This window comes from Nelusetta ayraudi, unplaced genomic scaffold (genome assembly GCF_046127955.1).
Source record: "Nelusetta ayraudi isolate G7.1 ecotype Tasmania unplaced genomic scaffold, CSIRO-AGI_Nayr_v1 ptg000135l, whole genome shotgun sequence".
NCBI lineage: Eukaryota > Metazoa > Chordata > Actinopteri > Tetraodontiformes > Monacanthidae > Nelusetta > Nelusetta ayraudi.
Window position 1 is genome coordinate 2,489,838 of NW_027466185.1, and position 20,543 is coordinate 2,510,380.

General features: G+C 42.6%; 1 protein-coding gene across 3 annotated transcripts in view; it reads left to right on the top strand.

Moving 5' to 3' along the window:
- Positions 1 to 19,485, top strand: part of tbc1d22a (TBC1 domain family, member 22a) — a 126,015-nt gene extending 106,530 nt beyond the window's left edge. For all 3 annotated transcript variants that reach the window (XM_076051792.1, XM_076051794.1, XM_076051793.1), the window contains one exon: positions 16,878 to 19,485. In XM_076051792.1, coding sequence (XP_075907907.1) covers positions 16,878 to 17,006 — 129 coding nt within the window. In that variant the 3' untranslated portion in view covers positions 17,007 to 19,485. The remainder of the gene's footprint in view (positions 1 to 16,877) is intronic.
- Positions 19,486 to 20,543: the final 1,058 nt, after the last annotated feature.

Consider the following 20,543-nt stretch of genomic DNA (forward strand, 5'->3'; position numbering starts at 1 on the left):
TCTCTCTTATTTTAGGATTCCATTTCAGATTGAACTTTAGATGTTATGGGTTCTGTAAATGGATTTCTGCTGCTCCTTGAGCCGTGCGAGCAGAGAAGGAAGAAGACAAAAGAAAAAGAAGAAGAGATTTGCAAACCTTCGTGCGTAGTCACAGCTCACACGCTTTTTGTGTTACAAAATAGATAAATAGATACATTTGTCATCGCTTTTACAAGATTAGCCGTTAGTAGAGCCAGGAAAGGGATGAGGGAGTGTTGCGTAAACCTCATCAGCTCAGGAAAAGCCAGGTCAGCAGAATTATTTCATTTCTTTTGGTCAGAATTTCTAAAATCACAATTTTTTTGGACACAAAAACATACGAGAAACACGTCTGCTGGTGGCTTTCTTCCTATGTATTTATTTATTTTTTTCTTACCCTTTTACAGCCATGTACATTAATAATCACTCACACAAAACTTGTTTGTTTTAAATGGATGTTGACTCTCTCAATGTGATCCATCCAGCTGGCTTCAGCAATAATTTCCTTCAATGCGTCAGTATATGTGCGACTGCTTGATCAAGGTTGCCAGCAATTGTTTGATAAATTCCTTTTTTATGCATTTGCTTTTTACTTTTAAACATGTGGCCCAGAGGAATGCAGTATCATAATTGTGTATGTTCTATTATATACTGTATCATATATGTATATATTGTGATACAGCATATGTCCATATGTATTCCAAGATATATTCAGTCAAACAAGTTCATCTTCTTTTGTTGCTCGTGGCAAATATGGTGTTGCTGTAACTTGAGACCTGGTGACGGATTAGAATGTTTTCTAAATCCAGACTGCCAGTTGTTCTTGGTTTGAAAAGGTTTTGCAAATAAAGTTAGCTTGTGTTTTTGCACGTTCAACGCGGTTTTAGCCGCACTTGGTTGTTTTTGTTGCGTTTGCCTTGATGCTAAACGCCGTGAAGGCAAGCTGTCATGCCATGCGCAGAGGGTGTCTGCGCATTGTGTCTCCAGAATAAGCAAGGACGTCTCTTCCTTCCTAAAGACACCTGGGGGTTGGCATGTGCCTGTGCCTCTGTGGAGCTTGAAGCACTTAGCGTAGCTTTTTTTGGGTCTAGACATGAATATGACGTTGGCTGTTAATGTGATTCTACTGAATTTTTAGCCCAATCAAGCAATCAATCACCGGCCACTTTATTTGGTAAGAAATGTTGGATTTGCTTGGGAACAGGACAACGCCTTGTTGACGTCAGAGGTCACAATGGATGGTCTGGTTGAAGACCAGAATGGTGACCGCAATGTTGTTGAGGGAAAGATTCCCAAGTTCAGTTTCTATTTCCACTGCAACAAGGCTATGCAAACATTCATGCCATTGCAAAAAAAAAAAAAAACTGCCAAATGTTTGGTGGAGGAGAAGAAGAGGGGGAAAAAAATCCCTGATCTAATCCACGAAGGAAGCAGATTAACGTCAGCGAGGAGCCGAATCAAGTCAAGATTCCTCCTCTCTTTCGGCTCTGGTGGTTTAAATCTCAGATTTTCTGCCTTCTGCTCCTCGGAGCCCAAGAGTTCAAATGCGGGCCTGCCAGGTTCTCCGGGGCTCGTTGTGCAGCTCTCGTCCCCCTCGCGGCGCCTCTTCCTTCCAGCGTCTGACTTTTTAGTTCTCCCCCGACCCGGTTTTTAAGCTTTTCCTTTGTTGCTGACATTGTGAAGGCAGGCCTGGCTTTCGAGGGACGTCGCCGTCTTTGGTCCACCTCAGTCTGAAATTATGATTTTTTTTTTCTCCATCTTTTCTTTTCTTCTTACTGAACAAAAATAATTGTGCGATATAACAGATTTCAACGGTCTGGGTTTCTATGTAGTGCCAACAGGCTTTTTTTATATTTTATTTTATTAATGTTGCCGACTGAATCAAAGCACTGATAATCACTTACCTGGGCTTTTTAATGATGGAAAAGCATTGGCAGCTGCTGCAGCCAATGGGGGATTGTGCTTGGTTTTCATGCTAATTAACAAAAATTGAGGAGTTGAGTTGCTAATCCAAAACGTTAACCGATTTCAACGTTGTGTGCGGAGCGTTAATGTGTTGGCCCGCCGAGCCATATGGCACGCTGACGTCTGCCTCAAGAGAGCGTCGGCCCTGTATTTAAAGATTCAAAGAAGTGTTCCGCTGGTGACGTAGCGGGTTCCTAATTGGCATCGTGGAAATTAGAGGAAAATCTTCCCATATTCTCAGTGCATGAGTTGAAAAACTCTCAAATGTCCACTTTAGCCTGACAAATTATGTATATATATTTTTTAGATCTTTTTTTCCTATATATTCCTGTCCATTTGATTGTCTCTGAATTGTTTACTTGAGTTCAGTTTTTCTGTGAATAAGAAAAAGTAAAATTACTGGTAAAAGCATGACAGTCCAGGAAGCTACAGAAAGCCCAAAATGCCCCAAAAAAACAAACTCCAAAACCAATTTATGTAAACCATAAATCATCAGCATACAAATGATGAACCGAGATAATGGTTAATACAGCCTTTCCTTAATGGACATACATCTACAATAATAATGAATTGGATTATATAGCGCTTTTCTAGACACTCAAAAGCACTTAACATTGAACCCATTATGCATTCACACCACATTCACACTTGTGGTAGGAAGCTACATGAGTGGCCACAGCTGCCCTGGGGCAGACTGATGGAAGCGTGGCAGCCAATCTGAAGCCAATCTAGAACGTTGAACAGAGATAGTCAATCGTTCATCTAAAACATTCTTTCAAGTTTCTGTTGCTACTTCCTTTGTTTAATGGACATACATTTAAAGCTGACTGCCATGCGCATTTGTAGCCAGTCACTGTTAAAAAAAAAAAAAAAAAAATCTTAAGCTAATTGCCTTTAAAAAAAAAAACAAAACAAAATCTGGTATGCGGGAAGGCAGCGACATGTGACAAATTGCTGGCGAGTTAGGTGCTTGGTGGGTCCGGCTGGCGGAACGCGAGTGATGGAGTCACTCTAATAGTTTAAATTAAGATATTTTCGTATATATATATATATATATATATATATATATATATATATATATATATACATATGTATATATATGTATATATACATATATATATATATGTATATATACATATATGTATATATATATATATATATATATATATATATGTATATATGTATATATATGTATATATACATATATATATATATATGTATATATACATATATGTATATATACATATATATATATGTATATACACATATATATATATATACATATATATATATATGTATATATACACTGAAAGTCATTTCGAAGGCATCCTTGACGCTTTGGTTATCAAAGTGGGTGCGAGTGCTAACAGTGGATCTGCAGCCCCATGTGGCCAGAATTGGATTAGCTAAACCGCTAAATGAAAAACAGGGACGTTCCACATCAGCTCGCTTCCGCTACTGCTAACCAGGCTGCAAGGATAACACACACACACACACACACACACATACACACACACAATGTGAACACATTAGGGTCCTTCTCCCATGCTGCTGCAATTTTAATTGTTAATTGTCACACTCGCGCTCTCCCGTCCCACATATTTATTTTGGACACACATGCAAAACTTGACACTAACGGTCGAGCAGGCGGCCGCTCTTTTATTCCAGATGGGCCGGCAGAGTTTTCAACGTTGCCCATTAGCCTGCATTACCTGTGTGCTCGTGTACAACACGACTGTAAAAATCCCCTCGGCTTGGTTCCGCATGCGCCCACTCGCTTGGAAAACGTGCATCTTTTTAAACCCGCCCTCCCTCTGATGGTTTAAAATAAAGGACTAACATCAACCCAGCTGCGCCAATTTCAGGTCCATTAGGCTACCGAGCCATTTTGGCATGATTGCAAATGTCCGCCAGAAAGATGTGACTCACTGGAGATTTGTTTTTTTCCTCTTCTTTGTAAACTTTTGAATTTATTTTAGTCCTCATACTGTCCAATCAGGAGTCTCAAACTCCCATACACAGTGGGGCCAAATTTCAAACTTGGACGAAGTCGAGGGCCAACAAGCCGTTGTCTGAAAAATCTGTTACTTCCGTGCAAGCAGAGCGTCATAGTCGGCATCGTGGTGGGAGAGCAGAGTGAGAGGTGCAGTCGGGAGGCGGAAGTGAAGGTTTGTTTTTACTTTAATTAATGGTGGGGGGGGGGGGGGGGTTTGCAGACCTTTGTAAATGTCAGCATGCGTGCCCGCATTAGCTGTGTGAGGAGGACGCCTTGGGTGAGACCGCCAGAGGAGGGGGGAGCGGGGGTGGGGGTTACCACGGTGGAGGCAGCGCATTCTGGAAAATGTCAGCACTATTTCAATCACAGCGACTTGAAATGCAACTTTGACAGGGGTGAATTTCTATATTGAAGTCAGAGACGGAAACGACATAACTCTTGATTGGGAATATTCTCCCGGTGAGTTGTAAACTGTTTCTGTGACTTATTGTAGTTGTTTGAAGAATTATGCCGTTTATGCTGAAGCACAAAAGTGACAACTAAATAACTGAACCCTGTATATATTTATAGTTTTAGTCATACTTGTATTTCTTTCTTTTTTTTTTAGAATTTTTTCTTCACTTTACACTGATTCCTCAATGTTGCTTGGGTTGCATTCCTTGAGAAGTATTTTAGTATGAAACTTAATTATTCAGATTTTTTCAGCCTGTAGCAGTCACCTTTATCTTGCACCACAGAACAGGTGTACCTGGAAGTCTTGTATAAGTGATGAGCTCTGTGTGGTCATAAAAAAAAAACACATGTTGTATATGTGTTTCAGTCTCATTTGGTGTTAAACGTGGGGGCGAGGATCTACTTCAATCATGTCATATTGGAAGTTAAAGTCAGGATCTTTGTTGGTGTTTGATGACCTGACCAAGAGACTGTAAATGATTTTTTCACGACCAAAACTGGTGTTGGTTTCAAACCGGAACCTCTAATATGAGGCAGTGATACGCAGATTGACAGTGAAGTATGTCGATACTCACACAAGCAGATAAAGCAACGATAGCGTCTTCATTGATACTCCTATAGTAGACGTAACTTGTGAATTTGTGTCATTGTGCCTTCAGCACCAGCTGTGGTTTCACTTGGTATCGGTGATTGATGATCAATTGAAAATCAGTAGCGTCGCACATCACTAATACGGAATCCATACAGAAACACTACAAGGATGTTTTGTAGGAGTTTTTCAGGAGATTGGGGAAAGCTCCAGTGGTTTTCTTTTTCCAGTCTGGCTGGTCGAGATGTAGAACTGCAAAGGAATTATTAAGTAAAATAATAAATAAAAAAAATAAAAAAAGTGACCCCCCCGCATAATTTAGTCCAAGTGCAACTGCTGTATAAAAAGTAGGAGGCCTCATTGCTTTGGCTTTGCCCTCGCTCCCTCCCAAATGCTGTTGCTTAAGTGTGGCTCAGAACAAATGTTTGAGTCAGTGCGACCATTATCTCTGACCAGGCTCCATTCATACCAGACACAAAAATCCAGATAAGAGATAAGATTCTTTTTTTCCCCTTTTTTTTTTTTTTAACTGCCCTTAGGATAGCAGTGAAACAGCAGTTGCTCTGTCAGCTCATCAACCATGCCCCCCCTTCCCTCTTCCCCACACACACACACACACACCCGCCTCCCCGCTCAGCTCAGTAAAGATGCAGAAAAAAAAAAAAAAGCCAGACAAACAGAACTATTGACCCGCCTGTGAAGAATAAACAGGCCACGGCTGCAGGAGGGGCAGGAGGAGAAGGGATGGAGCTTTGAGACTAAGAGGAAGGATGTTTGCTGGATGGAGCGGGTCATGAAGTGAGACGTAAAGGAGAGATTTTTAGCAATGCAAACACTTGCCCGAGGTTTGTGATCCTCGGGCCGTTTGGCAGGGATTGCGAGCTCCCGATGAGGGCGGCTCAAACCTTTACGGATGCAGTGGCGGATGAGAGCCTGTGGAGGTGCTAACACATTAATCGTGATTAGTTAAATACAATTCTTGACGTGTTAATTTTTTTAAATCGCATTACAAATGTAAGGCCGGGTTCAAACTGGCCACAAAGCTTCCTTTTTCGCCCTTGTTAACCCATGGTGTTGTTTAAACCAGGCGCGAAGCGGCGCGAGCAGGCCGTGGCTCGTTTCGGCGCCTGGTCTATTTTATGCACGAGACACAAGCGATCCACCTCAAGCTGGAGAGGAATTCACTCAAAGAAATACAAGAAAGTCCGGTTTATTTTCAAAATAAAATGCTGCGATTGACAAATGCGATCATATTTGTGTACCTTATCTTTGTCAGTATATACGGTAAACTAAGCGAGTGAGATGAAAACAAATATGAATATATACAAACAATATATATGTGTGTGTGTGTGTGTGTGTGTGTGTATATATACATATATATATATATATATATATCCACATAAAAACGTATTTAAGTTGTTATACTGATTTCATAACACATACTGTATATATAATCTTATAATTGCATAAAAAGAACAAGAAAACCCTGCAGAATGGTCGGTGTGCAGAGAAACGAAAGTCCTTGTCTCGCATAAACTTATTTTCTCGCGTCTTCGTTTTTAAAGACAAGCCATTGCAGGAAGTGGTTTATTTGCCACCAAACGCAACCTTAACACTTAGCGCAAGTACTGCTGGTTCCAGAGCCGCTGGAAGCTTTCAACCAATCTGTCATCATCCTCCCAGGCTTTTAATCTTATTCACACTCCAGCAGTGTTGAAATAACCGCAGGTTGTGTCCACATCCCTCCTCATCTTCTTCCCCTTTCATAGAAGACGTTGCAGGACTTTGATATATTATTCAGAGGTCCCGTATTATGCAAAAATTCACTTTGCAAGCGTTTCCGAACAATCATCTGCCAGAAATGAGAAGTCATTCTCTCTTGTTTCTTTGATTATTTTTTGCTTGCTTCTTTTCAAGTTCTCAGAAAGCGTGTATGCGGTTCTGTGTTGTCACAAAGGGTCAACTAATACCCCCCTTTTCTCCTTGGTGAATTATAACGCCCAGTCAGGTGTTGCCCAACCCTCCCAGATAGGGTGTAACATGAAGATTAACAGACAAATTGGGTTGATAACCGTCTTACAGCTTTGTTTATTTTTCTTTAGTAATTAAGAACGGCACATAACCTTTGGCAACCAACTTTAATAGCAGTTAAATAGAGCAACGTATCTTCCATGCAAAGCCACGGGGCAAAGTCACAAAGTTTTGCTTTTGTTTGTTTTGCTCTGTTCGACAATGTTCGGCCGCCGCTGCCAACCAACTTGCTCTGTATTAGCGGCTAAATCTGGCATGAGCGAGTTCAGATCCTTAATTTATTCCACACCTCATGAGAATAACTAAACACGTGCCATTGGTTGTTATTGGAAACAGCTGGATACACAGTTTTTAATCAGAATTTGCTCAGCGTGCACTGCCAGCTGGAAGGAAGACCAAATCCACCGATGGCTTGGGATTTGTTGATGATTCCTCCAGGCAAGTTGAAACCTGGAATATTATACGATGTCCACCTTCCCAAATGCCGTCACTGAGCGCACTCTCTCCCCCGCCACTGTGCACAGTGTGCTGAGGGAGGGCGGCGATGCTTTTTTGTATGTGTCGTATAATTTATTTATGCGTTGGCAAGAGAGAGGCAGACTCTCAGCATCGTGCTGCTAATAGCATCAACTGTTTTTCTTCCCCATTGAAACTGTCACAGTACATTTCACAAAGCTTTTACAAGACTTTGGAGAATAATTGGCGCTAAGTTCACCTAAAGCTGCAGTGCTTGTGCTTTTATTTAGTTATTTTTTTATTTCATTTTATTTTTTAAACATTTCAGCTTAATCTGAGTGTGTTGCATCAGTTTGCCCGTTGACGGACCAGTAGCGCGAGGGGCTCTCACAGTTACACAAATGCAAAAAGCTAAATTTAGCTACTGCTCTGTGTAAGGGGGGGAAAAAAGGTGCGTGCGTGCGTGCGTGCGTGCGTGCGTGCGTGCGTGTGTGCGTGCGTGTCTCAAACCACGGCTTTGCCCCGGTACAAAACCCCTAGAGACAGCTGCTGACATTTCCAACACAAAAGCTACGGAAGGTGTGAATGCCTGTTTGTGCTTGTGTGTGTCTGTCCTGCTCCCCTGAGTACCCTCTCTCTCTCTTTCTCTCTCTCTCCCCCCCTGTGGACCATTAACCCAATGGAAATGTGAATCTGCCTCATCTTTAGCCATGTTGTTACTATGCAAAGGGCATGAGATGAAAGCTAAACATTGTCACAGCTTTAAGATTACTGATTAGTTCCCCACTATTCATGTGGATCTAAAATGTTGGTGTGGTGAAGGGAAGGGGGGTAGGGAGGGTCACATTTTTCAGCTGAACAGTGTGGCTTTATGTCCGATTCAGCACCATGGACATGGATTCTGCTTCCTCACAGCGGCTTCTTGTTTTTTGGCACCATGGACAGAGATTCTACTTGCCTGCAGTGATTTTCATTTTCAGCACCTTGGACAGAGATACTTCTTGCTCTCAGTGTCTTCTTGTTTTCAGCACCTTGGACAGAGATACTTCTTGCCCTCAGTGTCTTCTTGTTTTCAGCACCTTGGACAGAGATTGTATTTGCTGCTGTGAAATCTTCTTTACAGCACCATGGACATGATAGTCCGTGCAGTTTATTTCACAATACTTCAAGTTGAAGTCGTCAGTAAAAAAATAAACTTTCCCACAGTGAACGAAGAGGAACGAACCAAGGAAATAATTAGTTAATTAGTCAATTATTAACTAATTATTAACAATTATTACCAAATTATTAATACAAATTGGTTGACATTTTAAAGTACGCCGTGACCCCGTCGTCAAAAGTGATGCTGAATTTTTCAAGCTATGCTCAAACATGACAACTGTTTCAAAGGCACTATTTAAAAAAAAAAAAAAAAAGATTTGATTGCCGAGCAAAGCAGGAAAAAAAGTAGTAATTCCAAGCTGCTGGCTACTGTTACTGTTTCCGTATTTCCTTGTATACCAAACCCCGTTCATCACCTTTTACACTTTAATTGAACCAATACAGACTTTTTTTTAAGTAGTTAGGCAGTGAGTGTTGGTCTATCATGAAGTGGTAACACATCATTGTCCCAGGGAAATTTTTCGCACTTTGCCGTGCCACCCGACGTGGGCTCTGCTACACTACAGCGGCCCCAGCTCCTGCATTAGCACCCACTGTTTGCCAGAGTGGCCATTTTATGTAATTATACAAACTGTAGAAAGCTAATGTGCCTCCACAGCACCGTGCCTGAGCCCATCACACCTCGGGGTGCCGCAAAACACTATTAGGAACCCTCCAGTAGCTCGGAGCGTTCCGTGCCCGTGGGTGGTGGCGGCGCCGCCGCAGGTGCAAGGAGGCAAGTCGACTTCTCGTTGTTAAAAGTACAGTGTGTAAACTTCTGCCATCTAGTGGTCAAATTTTAGATTGTGTTTTTGTATTTACTTGTGTGTCCTGATTATGGACTGGGTGACTCGCGTGGCTAAAAAAAAGGAATAACAAAAGAGAGAAGAACATTGAAATTACTTAGGTACGGTGTGCAAAAGTCTGCCATCTATTGGTCAGATTTTAGATTGCAGCACTAATCCCGCTCACCCTCCCTCTCTCTCGAGCTTTGCCAGTGAACTACGGTGGCCTACGCACACAAGCTTGGATTCCTCATCCACCTTCTTCTTCGTTGTTTTATTTGAGGATGTGAGCATTTACCGAAAATCTACAACATGTTGTCAAGTAGCTGGATTGTCCACACCAGGTTTCCGTAGAAAAATGGTGGTATATGTAAATAAGAGCCATTCTAAGGGTAGGAAAACCAAATTACTTTTATTGTTCTGCAATTATACACTTTTATTAATGTATTTATGGATAGTCTTTACCAACATCCAAACATGAATGAAGCCAAATATTACAGACCGGACCTTTTAAATCAACACTATTGTTGTTGTTGTTTTTTTGTTTTGTTTTTGTTGGGTTTTTTTCCCGAAAAAGGTTGCCTGAGATAGGAGTGGCTTGCATCAAAGAAAGTTGCCACTGGTGATTGTCGTATTTCTTTTCTTTTCTCCACCTGTTAAGCTACAAACGCTTGTCAGCTGGCGCATCGACACCTGTCATCCCGTCCCCGTTAATTTCTCCAGGGCTTTTCACGGCGTGCTGCGAGGGAGCTGTGGTTGTCACCGTGAGGGGCGTGAGGAGGGGGGTAGTAAAGCGACAAAGCACCCTCGCAGGACTTCGGGTACTTATTGTGTTCACTTCGCTTAGCGCCATCTAATTTCGCCAGCAAATAGAGCCTTTGGTTGGCAGGAAGGTTTGCCCTCTAATTTGCGGGAGCAGTGTTCGATTTGCACGTGTGGATGTGTGTGTGCTTTTCTTGAGTGACACAGGCTAAGAAACAAGCTAAAGCCGTCATTACTGATGCATTACTGCATATTTTTGACATCCATGCACGTCCGCCTTGAACTTTTCATTTTGAGAGTGTAAAAATGTGTGATGTTTTCTGTGACGTGTGCGGATTTTAAGAAAAAAGACACAATAAATGCCATGTTTGGGATGTGGTAGATGCTAATTATGACCCTTTTTGCTATGTTGCCACATGTTCTCAGGCGGCTATTGAATCGTTAGTTGGCAGATGTTTGTCGTGATGATTTGTTAAGTAGCATGCTAATCTAATGTTATTGTTTATTCGCTGACTCAAGCCTTAACCTTCGACGAGTGATAACATCCACTGGCTGCCATCCTAACTTCAGAATTTCCTCCTTTGCTAGATGTGTGCACAGATCCCCAACAAGGGGTAAGCATTTAAAACACGGCAGTTAGCTTTAGCTGTTAGCAAACCTGCCCTGATGACAACATTTTGAAGTGACAGCAGGTCCAAACTTTTAGTAATTTTCAACTTGTTTTGCTCTCACACTGCTCAGCAGCGGCCAGCTGCTTACAGACACAGATGTCTGCCTGAAAGGTCCGGTGGTGCAGCTAACTAGGAGCAAGACCCTAATTGCTCTATATATATTCTTATATAAATATAAACCGTATAGACCTGGATGGTGGTTTGAAGCTGCAACTGCCGACTGTAGTTGACAACCAACTTCCCCTCTGAAGCTCTGACTGTATCGACTAGCCTCTTTCCCCTGTGTATCAATAGCCATTAACCACTTTGAGGCTCGCCAAGCGTGCAAGATGGAGAACTAATTGAGCCCCCCCATGGCGAAGACCAGATTGTATCTGTAATGTTTATTGATATTCTCCCCGGTTTTGAACCCCAATCAACCACCTTGAGGTAAAAACATTGAAATGCCCTTTGCCCTTTCCTGACAAATCTAAAACCGCAAATGTTGTTGGCTTGAAACTAAGTATTAGACAGACAAGACCTTGATCTTTCATTTTCGTATATAAAGTTAAATTACTTTTCTAAGCGTTTTCATTGTATGGCCCTTCAAAATTGCACTACACTCAAAATCCACCGAGGATTGTTCAAAATCGCCCCCTTCCCACATGCAATTGGTTAAACTTAATTATCTTAATTAAAAAGCTTTATCCAATACTTAAAAATTAAAACTTGTCTGTCTCATACGTACGGTTCTTGACTTTTGCATTTTTAAAATATTCATTCATTCATTTTCGATACCCGCTTCTTCCTGAGCTCAGGGTCACGGGAGTCTGCTGTAGCCTATCCCAGCTGTCTTAGGGCGAAGGCAGGGGACACCCTGGACAAGCCGCCAGTTCATCACAGGGCCACATAGAGACAAACAACCATTCACACTCACATGCACACCTACGGACAATTTAGAATGTTCAGTTGACCTCACATGCATGTTTTTGGACTGTGGGAAGAGTCTTTTTAAAAAAAAACAAAAAAAAAAACAGTAAAACTAAATAGAAATGGCGCACTTCCTGTTTGTCAAAACCAAAGAAAGACAGCGTATAAAATGAAGGTCTTGAAGAGAGGAACGCGCGGGTTGCGGACTTTTGTTCTCTCCGACCTTCCTAGTAGCCGCTACGGCCATTTAAGTGTACTGGTGTGTCAAAATTAGAGAGCCAAATGTTGCCATTTTCTCTTGATTTGATGAAGTTATTCGTCTTTAATAATAAACATTACAATTACAATTGGGTCTCTGACCCGATGATAGACCGGCTCAGTCCCTTGGACGCTGCTCGCAGCTTTAATTTCTCTCTTTTTTTTCCCTCTTCTTAACACCGTCCACTGCTTGTGGCCTCTCAGCAGTGGAGTGTTGCCTCCTGTGTTTGCTGCTTTCCCTCCTCCTGCTCCTTCTCCTTTGAAAGACGTCCGTAATTAAGGTGTATTAAAGGTCATTAGCGCGGGCAGAAGCGATAGCCGGCTAACAGGTGGCTAGCGCCCACAAACACTCCCCTAATGAAGCTCCTCGTCCTCTGCCGGCTTGCACTTGTGCGGTGGCAGCTTGCTCGTGTGCCGCTGATCAGACGCCGGTCGCTCACTCATCATTTAGTGGCCACTATTCATTTCAAAAGATGCGCTTGCACGTAGCGACGCTGTCTCCTGCCACTTAGCTCCACTTGTGTCTCGCAGGGACTGGAACACAGTTCTACCAGGAGTCTCTTCTGATATTTGCTTGCCCGCTTTATGAGAATTCTAGATTCTCATTTTCGTTTGTTGCTTCTTTTTTGAACTCCATAATTGCTTTCAGTTAATGTTATCACTATCATTGTTATTATTATTGTATAGTGTCATATTTTTGCATTTCACTGTTTGCAAGTAATGATATATTGTATAGTACTGCATAACACTTCAAACACCCTTATTCATTCTTGCCATGTTTTTTATATATAATTATTCTGTATTTTTGTAAAACTTTGATCAAAAGTTTTACAAGTCCAGTATCCAGTTGTTATGATTTATCCATGTTGCCACTGTAACTTACCGGCTAACAGAAAGTACTGCGACTTCTCTTCTTGTGTTCAGCCCCTCCCCCATAGGGCTTGGCAACTGATTGGCTCTTTTAACAATTAACGATAATTAACGTTTTCTGGCATCCGAATGTTTCCTCTGAGTAGCATTTCCGGTGTGCGAACCCTTGTCTGCGCAGTCTGCTTGTGTGTGTGTGCGTGTGTGTGCGTGTGTGTGCGTGTGTGTGCGTGTGTGTGTGTGTGTGTGGGAATGGCAGCGAAGGGTGAGCGGTGAAAAGGGGTGGAGGGGGGTCCTGAGCAACACTTGCCTGAATACAGATGAGAGACAAGGAGGCTGAATTCTGATCAGGCTGCCACCACTTTCTTCTTCTTCTTCTTCTTCTTCTTCTTCTTTCCTTTTTCTTCTTCTCCTTCTTTGAACTGTTTCAGTGAAATGTGGACTTTTAAAGGGGCGCTGTGTGCAGTGACAGAGGGGCATTATCTTTTAGTGACGTACTCATATAAAAGTTTAATTTATTTATTTATTTTTGATTGGTGTTGCTGAGCTTTGTGTTGTGTAATGTTTGACGAATGTAAATAAGAGCAGCCATTCAATGTTATTTTTCTTGAAAATCGTCTTCGTCGTCTTTTGTAAAAATCAAAATATTCTTCTTCTTCTTCTTCTTCTTCTTCTTCCTCCACCCTTTTCTTCCCCTTCCTTTTTTTTTTCTTTTCCAACTGTTGAACCCACCGGCGCCCCAAATTCCAACTGAGTAGCAGCATTTTTTTTTTTTTTTTCGATTTTATCGCAGAAAGGTTTTTTGTCTTCTTCTACACTAACCCTAACCCCAAACATTTGGAAAGTCGACACTAATCTGCGGAATCTTTCTCGGACAGCATCTCCGAGCTTAATTAGCTGCTGAAGGAAAACGTTGTTTTGCCGAACACCAAATTATTATTTTTTTTTTCTCTCTCTCTCTCTCTCGCTCTCACAAAAGTCTCAGGGGTCGGGTCACCTCGCTTGCCTCATTAAAAACAAGGAGTGGGAGCCGAAGGAAGCAAACACCTCGGAACCTGATGTAGAACAGAATAGAATAGAATAGAATAAATTCCCAAAAATAATAGAATAGAAGCCTTTATTAATCCCACATTGGGGTATTGTACACCATTACAGCATCAATATAGTGCAAAGAGAAGCAAAATTATATGAATTAAAAAAGAAATAGGAATAAAATTTAGGCTCATCAGAGGAGCTAACATATGATGTAGCTGATCGACTGAGTCCTTTCAGCCTTAATGAAAATGTAGATTTGGAATTTCTTTTCCTTTTTGTGTGCGTGCGTGCACACAAAAAAGGTCCCCGCCAGCCAGGACCCGTGCGATTTGGTATTGAAATATATTTCACAGATTGACACATTTTTTGTCTGATTGTTTTTCCCCCTTAATTATTGGTCTAAACCAGGGGTGGGCCACAATGGGTTGTAGAATGTGACCGAGGAGCAGAAGCAGATGGATGGAATGCTTTGGTGACCCATGCCTTAGGAGAAAATGAATATGTCATGAGATATATAGAAAGAGTGCTTTAATGTCAATTGAAAATGGCAAAAGCCTTACAACAACATATGTGTCTTTGCAGTTCCACATTATTTAGCTCTTTATTGAAATTACTCTTCAGACACTCAAAGAATTGGATGAAATACAGCAGTTTGGCCAAATTAAAAAGCGAAACGGGCCACATATGGCCCCCGAGCCACAGTTTGCCCATGCCTGGTCTTAATCCCTCATGCCATTGATTTCGACTGCCAGCCCCCCTTGTGTTTTAACACGTCACCGACATGTTTCCACCACCAGGGCAGTGACGGTGGTGATAAAGTTCAAATTGTGTTTGGCTTGTTTTTTCTTCTCGATGGCTGTCAGGAGAGTCTCATTTGCCCCTCGGAGAAGAAAGACACTAGGGGGCTGAGACTGTGTGTGTGTGTGTGTGTGTGTGTGTGTGTGTGTGTGTGTGTGTGTGTGTGTGTGTGTGTGTGTGTGTGTGTGGCTCTGGGCTGCACTCAACTGGACCTGACTCTTTCCTGATCTCCCAGAGCCACACATTTTCCTGCTTTTATTGGAGACTTTTCTGATGTGGAGTTTGCATGTTCTCCCTGTGTCTGTGTGGGTTCTCTCCGGGTTCTCCGGCTTCCTCCCACACTCCAAAAACATGCATGTGAGGTCAATTGAACATTCTAAATTGTCCATAGGTGTGCATGTGAGTGTGAATGGTTGTTTGTTTCTATGTGGCCCTGCGATGAACTGGCGACTTGTCCAGGGTGTCCCCTGCCTTCGCCCTAAGACAGCTGGGATAGGCTCCAGCAGACCCCCGTGACCCTGACCTCGGGACTAAGCGGGTATGAAAAATGGATGGATGGATGGACTTTTCTGATGTTTTGGAGACTGACATGACAGCGCGTATCGTTCCTCTGCAGTTCCTGTTTTCAGCGAGCAGTGGGTGCTGCCACGAGCCCCTCCCCCGCCCCAAAGTTGTTACAGACGGTCACATCCTGGAGTTTTGGCCAGCTGCAGTCAGGAGAGTAGCAGAGAGGAGGGACCCTAACCACTTCCCAGTCAGTAGACCCTCAGAGAGGAGGGACCCTAACCACCCGCGCCCAGGCAGCTAATGAATCGCGCATGGCCTTCTTTACAGAGCAGGATGTAAATGTAAACGTTTATTCATTGCCATGCTAAAATAAATCACTGCGTTTGACTCACACAGCCTCAGTCACTTACCCACCCTTAATTCCAAAAATTTATAGTCCAACAACAATCCTCTAAAGCCCTATGCTCATTGCAAGATTTTGCCCTTTTGTTACCTGTTTTTGCTCAATGTTTATTAATGTCATTTTTTTCTGTTTTGTATATGTGTTTTTGCAAGTGCCATAAAGGAACAATGCTTTGGGATATTTGGTCTTTTTTGATAAGGTTTTGGTCATATTTGAAAAGAAAATATTGTACTGTCACTGTCATAATGGAATGAAATGTTGTTTTATAAAATATCTACAACAAATATTTATCATAGCATCAAATCTTTCTTAGCGAATGGATATGTATCGAATAAAAGTATATTTTTGAATGTAATTGTAACCTGTTTATCTCAATACATATCCAATCATTTAGCGCATAGAGATGTGCAACCCTACTCTGTATCACGTTATAACGTGAAACTTCACTTTTCTCCCCTGAGTTTCACGCATTTACGTGATCATTTTGACATTTTAATGTGAAACTATTGTGTTATTTCTTTAATGTTTCACATTTTTACATATTTTTCATTTTATAATGTGAAACTATCAAGTTAGTTTGTGAAACTTTCACGTTTTTACGTGATAATCTTCCATGTTTCAAGTCGATTAATCGAAAACGAAAGGAAACAAGGTATAAACAAGTGAACATGATAGTTTCATGTTATAACGTGAAAATGATCATGAAAGACGGTGAAACCTTCATGTTGTTACGTGATAACTGTGCACTATACTTTTTTCTAGCGTGGCAGCAATGTGCTTCTATAATTAAAACACTTTGACAGAGTTGATAAAGTCTCAGTGACTTGGAGACGCGGTATAAAACAGGAGGGAGACCCCTTTCTTGCCTTGGGCTTGTTTGTTTTATTTTATTTTTTCTCTTGTGGCTCTGCTACCTTCCACCTCTGTGTTCCACCACAAAAACCCAGTGGGTTGTGGAGATTCAAACTCAAACTTCCGCCACCTCGGCTGATGTCTCACAACGTGAAGCTGCCGACATTGCTTCCCACCACTTGAAGCTCATTTTTTCTTCTGTTGCCTTACCTTTATTCCTGATCATCCCGCATCTTTTATCTGCTACCTCTAATTTGTCGGATAACTGAATCGCATCCAATTTGCCTTTTAATTTCCATTTTAAATTTTTTGTTTAGTTTTAGATTAGCATTGTCTGTTTGGTAATCCTGACTCCTCTTTCTCTCCTCCTTCCCCCCCGCAGGGTCTGATGATCCTCCTGCAGAACCTACCCACGATGCACTGGGGCAACGAGGAAGTGAGCGTCCTCCTGGCCGAGGCCTACCGGTTGAAGTTTGCCTTCGCTGATGCGCCCAACCACTACAAGAGATGATGAGCCTCTGTGCGCCCCCCCCTCCATCCCCCACTCCTCCCCTCCCCGCCCCTCTGATCTTAATCCTCCCCTCCCTCTTGTTGCCCAGCGGGGGGGCTTTTTTTACAGTGACTAAAGAGACGGGAAGACGATCGATAAAAGATGTGCAGTGTAGCATCCCGACATGTGGACGTCCACCTTTTTTCTTTCCTTTCTTTTTTTATTTAAATTAATCAAGATTCATTTTTTTCACTTTTAATTTTTTTTCTATTTTATGTACTGATCAGCGCCAACATGTGGCCTCCAGAGATCTCCCTTCATTTTTTTTGTCACTCGCCAGTTTTCAGACGAAGAAGAGTTTGAAGAAGACGCATTTGCTCGCCTCCCCGACCCCCCCCGCCCCCCTGCTTCCAGGACTGGGACTACCTCAAAAGGCCAACAGTCCTTGCCGTTGCCAAGCTGGGACGTCAAGTCACGGGGCTTGGGGGTGCAAGTACTGGGGTCCCCAAAAATGAGATGAGATGAAGTGAAGTGGGTTCATGGAGTCCAGCAGCCAAAGCAGAACCGGACGGCTCTCGACGCCGTGTCGACATCTGAAACAAGCGGTTTTCGCCTTAATAAGACGCGTTTCTTTCCTTCGCTGCCGTTCTTGCTTTCTTTCTTTGTTTTTTTTTGTTTGTTTTTTTAAACATAACAAGAACCAACGATGGATGGACGGACGGACGGACGGACTTCAATGCTGGGTTTCTCTGGACTTTCTTTCTTTCCTTCTGTGAGAGCCGTCACTCTTTGATCACACGCTGGGATTGTTCCCCTTGCCCTCCAACCCCAACCATATTCTGCTCCAGTTTCGCAGCCTCCTCGTCTCCAAATGCCGTCTGACAGCGGAGAAGAGAAAGAAAAAAAACTGCACTTCATTTAAAAGTCGTGGCCTTTTTTCATTTTCCTTTGTAGGATCTATATGCTTTCCATCAGGATTTTGATTTTCTATATTTTGTTTTATTCAAATGATGTTTACACGACAAGCCTCTTAAGTTTGTGCCTGACGACCCCGGAAGACACGGAATCACGTAGCTTGACAGTCGGCAGTACTTGACTGGGTTTGTGCTCCTCTTTCACGTCTGGTTTGTCTTAAATCCAACAATTCAAAGCATGGCACAAATAGTTTGCCGAGCTCTGCCCTCTTCTCCCCCACACCCCTCGCTAACTTGACCAATCAAAGCTGGGGGTTGTAGCAACAGCCGTAAATCTTGTTGTTTCTCACGACAGGTCGCGTTTGGAGCAACTAAACAAAACCACCGCGATTTGCAATACGGTGTCTTTTTCTTTCTGGGGCCGTCCCGAGAAAACCAAAACCGGTCCAATTTAGCAATAGACAACCTTTATCTAACTATTTTAAAAGCGGGTAGCTGCACCTTTGCTTTCCAAAACCAGATCCTTTCTCTGCGGTGGCTGACGCTAACGCTAATGTTACTGAAACTAGTTCTGTTTGGGTTTTTTTTACAGTTGCAATGACCCCCACCATTAGCTAGGTTTACATTTACACTTTACAAGTCTTCAGGCGCTTATTATGTACGACATCAACAAACGGCAAACAAATGGCATTTAAACTGGCCAAAGGGCGGCAGAACAGCGCCACCTGCCAACTTGCTGACTCGCTATTCCTTTAATGTGTCATATTAGCTGGAACGTTCCGTTGTTCTGCTGCTTTTCTTTCTTTCTTCCTTCCTTCCTGACATTTTCTAGCTATAATCTGAATATTGCCAAGGAAATTTTGGTCGGAAACGCACAAAGTTTATGAAATAGCAAGAGGGGCTAGCAGAGGCTAGTCTGCTGCGTACCTGTTAGCCAGGCTAGCTGTAGAGTCCTGCTTCTTGCGAACCTTGTGTGTCTGTGAAAGTGGTTTGTTGCAGGTGAGGTGGGGGTGGGGGGTGTAGTTTTGTTGCCTTACAGTGAACTGATACACTGATGGACGGCAGGCGGGCACTCCATCGTGTTGGTGTGGTTTCTCTTTCCTCAGCTAAACTTGGACAATACAGAAAATACACACACACACACACACACACACACACACACACACACACACACATGGTGGTGATGAAAGCTGAGTCAGTATTCGGCTAGAGCCAATACACACATCTTCGCACAATAACTGGGAAGCGATCACTGGAGCATCATCCATCCGGCTATCTTTAAGTCACATTTCCAGAGGCTTTTTCATATCTTGGCTTTGTTTTCTCGCTCCACTTCCCCCAGACATTAAAAATATATTTGTGAGAAACCAAAATGAAAGTACGATACTCTTCCCAACCCCCCCTTCTTTGCCTCTTGAGAGCTAGAAAACAAAAACAAATCCCGGAAGAAAAAAAAAGAATTACTAACAGAGCGCGTGGGATGACAGCAGTAGTTGTTGAATTATAAAACTATGTACAGAGAAGATTTTGAATTGAACAAACTGTAAATAGAAAGTGTAAATAAATACTATATATGACGAAAATGACTTTGAACTGAGCTTTGTGTTGTGTTTTCTTGGAGTGTTTGCCATGTTTTTGCCATTACACACTTGGACTGATTCAAAGGAGCATCAATCCAGCTACCATCACATTGTGCAGAGTGATGATTTGTCCCTGTGTAGGTAATTGTTTAGCTGAATTACAGCTATGCCTTTTTCTGCTCTCAGCATTATATATGTATACATATACACATCGTGGGAAATTAATACCACATTAAAGAGCCAACAATGGTCACAGTAAAGTGCCCGCTTTGTGAGACTCGTGCACATATACATTTGCTCCACGTGCATCTGCCCTAATGTGCAATGAAGGACTGTCGAGGTGCCAACACAGTATTTTTCACGCCCCTATTCACTTGCACAGTGTGTCACCCTCACTTGTGATGTTGAAAATGTTGAGCATTTGTCGGTAGGGGTGGGGTTGGGTTGGACTTGGGGGCGCCGGATGTTATGACAGCGGAGAATGGAGCAGAAATGTCAAATCAGACCAGGGCTACGCGAGTAACATAGCAGCGTCGGTGTGTCTGGAAATCCATTTCCCGACTTTGCTTCCTTCACTATTGTCACCTGAAGGATAACAAGTAGATCGAGGGCGTCGCGAGGAGGGGTGGGGGAGGGTGGCACTGTGATGCAAATCGACCTCAACACGGTGCCGAGGCAGCTGCTCAAAAGTGTTAATGCACTTTGTGTGCACGAGCTTTAAAGAGCTCGTCTTCACATTCAAATCACCCAGAGCCGCTGCCGCCGTTTTTCAGCCCAAAAGCAGCAAAATCTGCCATTAATCTCGTCGCCGCCTGCTGATTTTCACTTCTTCTCTGACGTCTCCCGCCTCCTGTTTTTTTGTTTGTCTAGGCTAAATCATGGGAAGTCTCTGCTTTTGTTGATGAGCATGTGCTCATGAAAAAAAATAATTCAATTTTCTTCTGGCAGTGGCGGAGCCTGTAGTCAAATTGGGGGAGGAGCTGCAGGTTTGCAAGGTTTTTTTTTTGAGTGACTATTGTGGATGAATGCAAGATATTTTGGAGAAAAAAAGCCTCACACGGGGC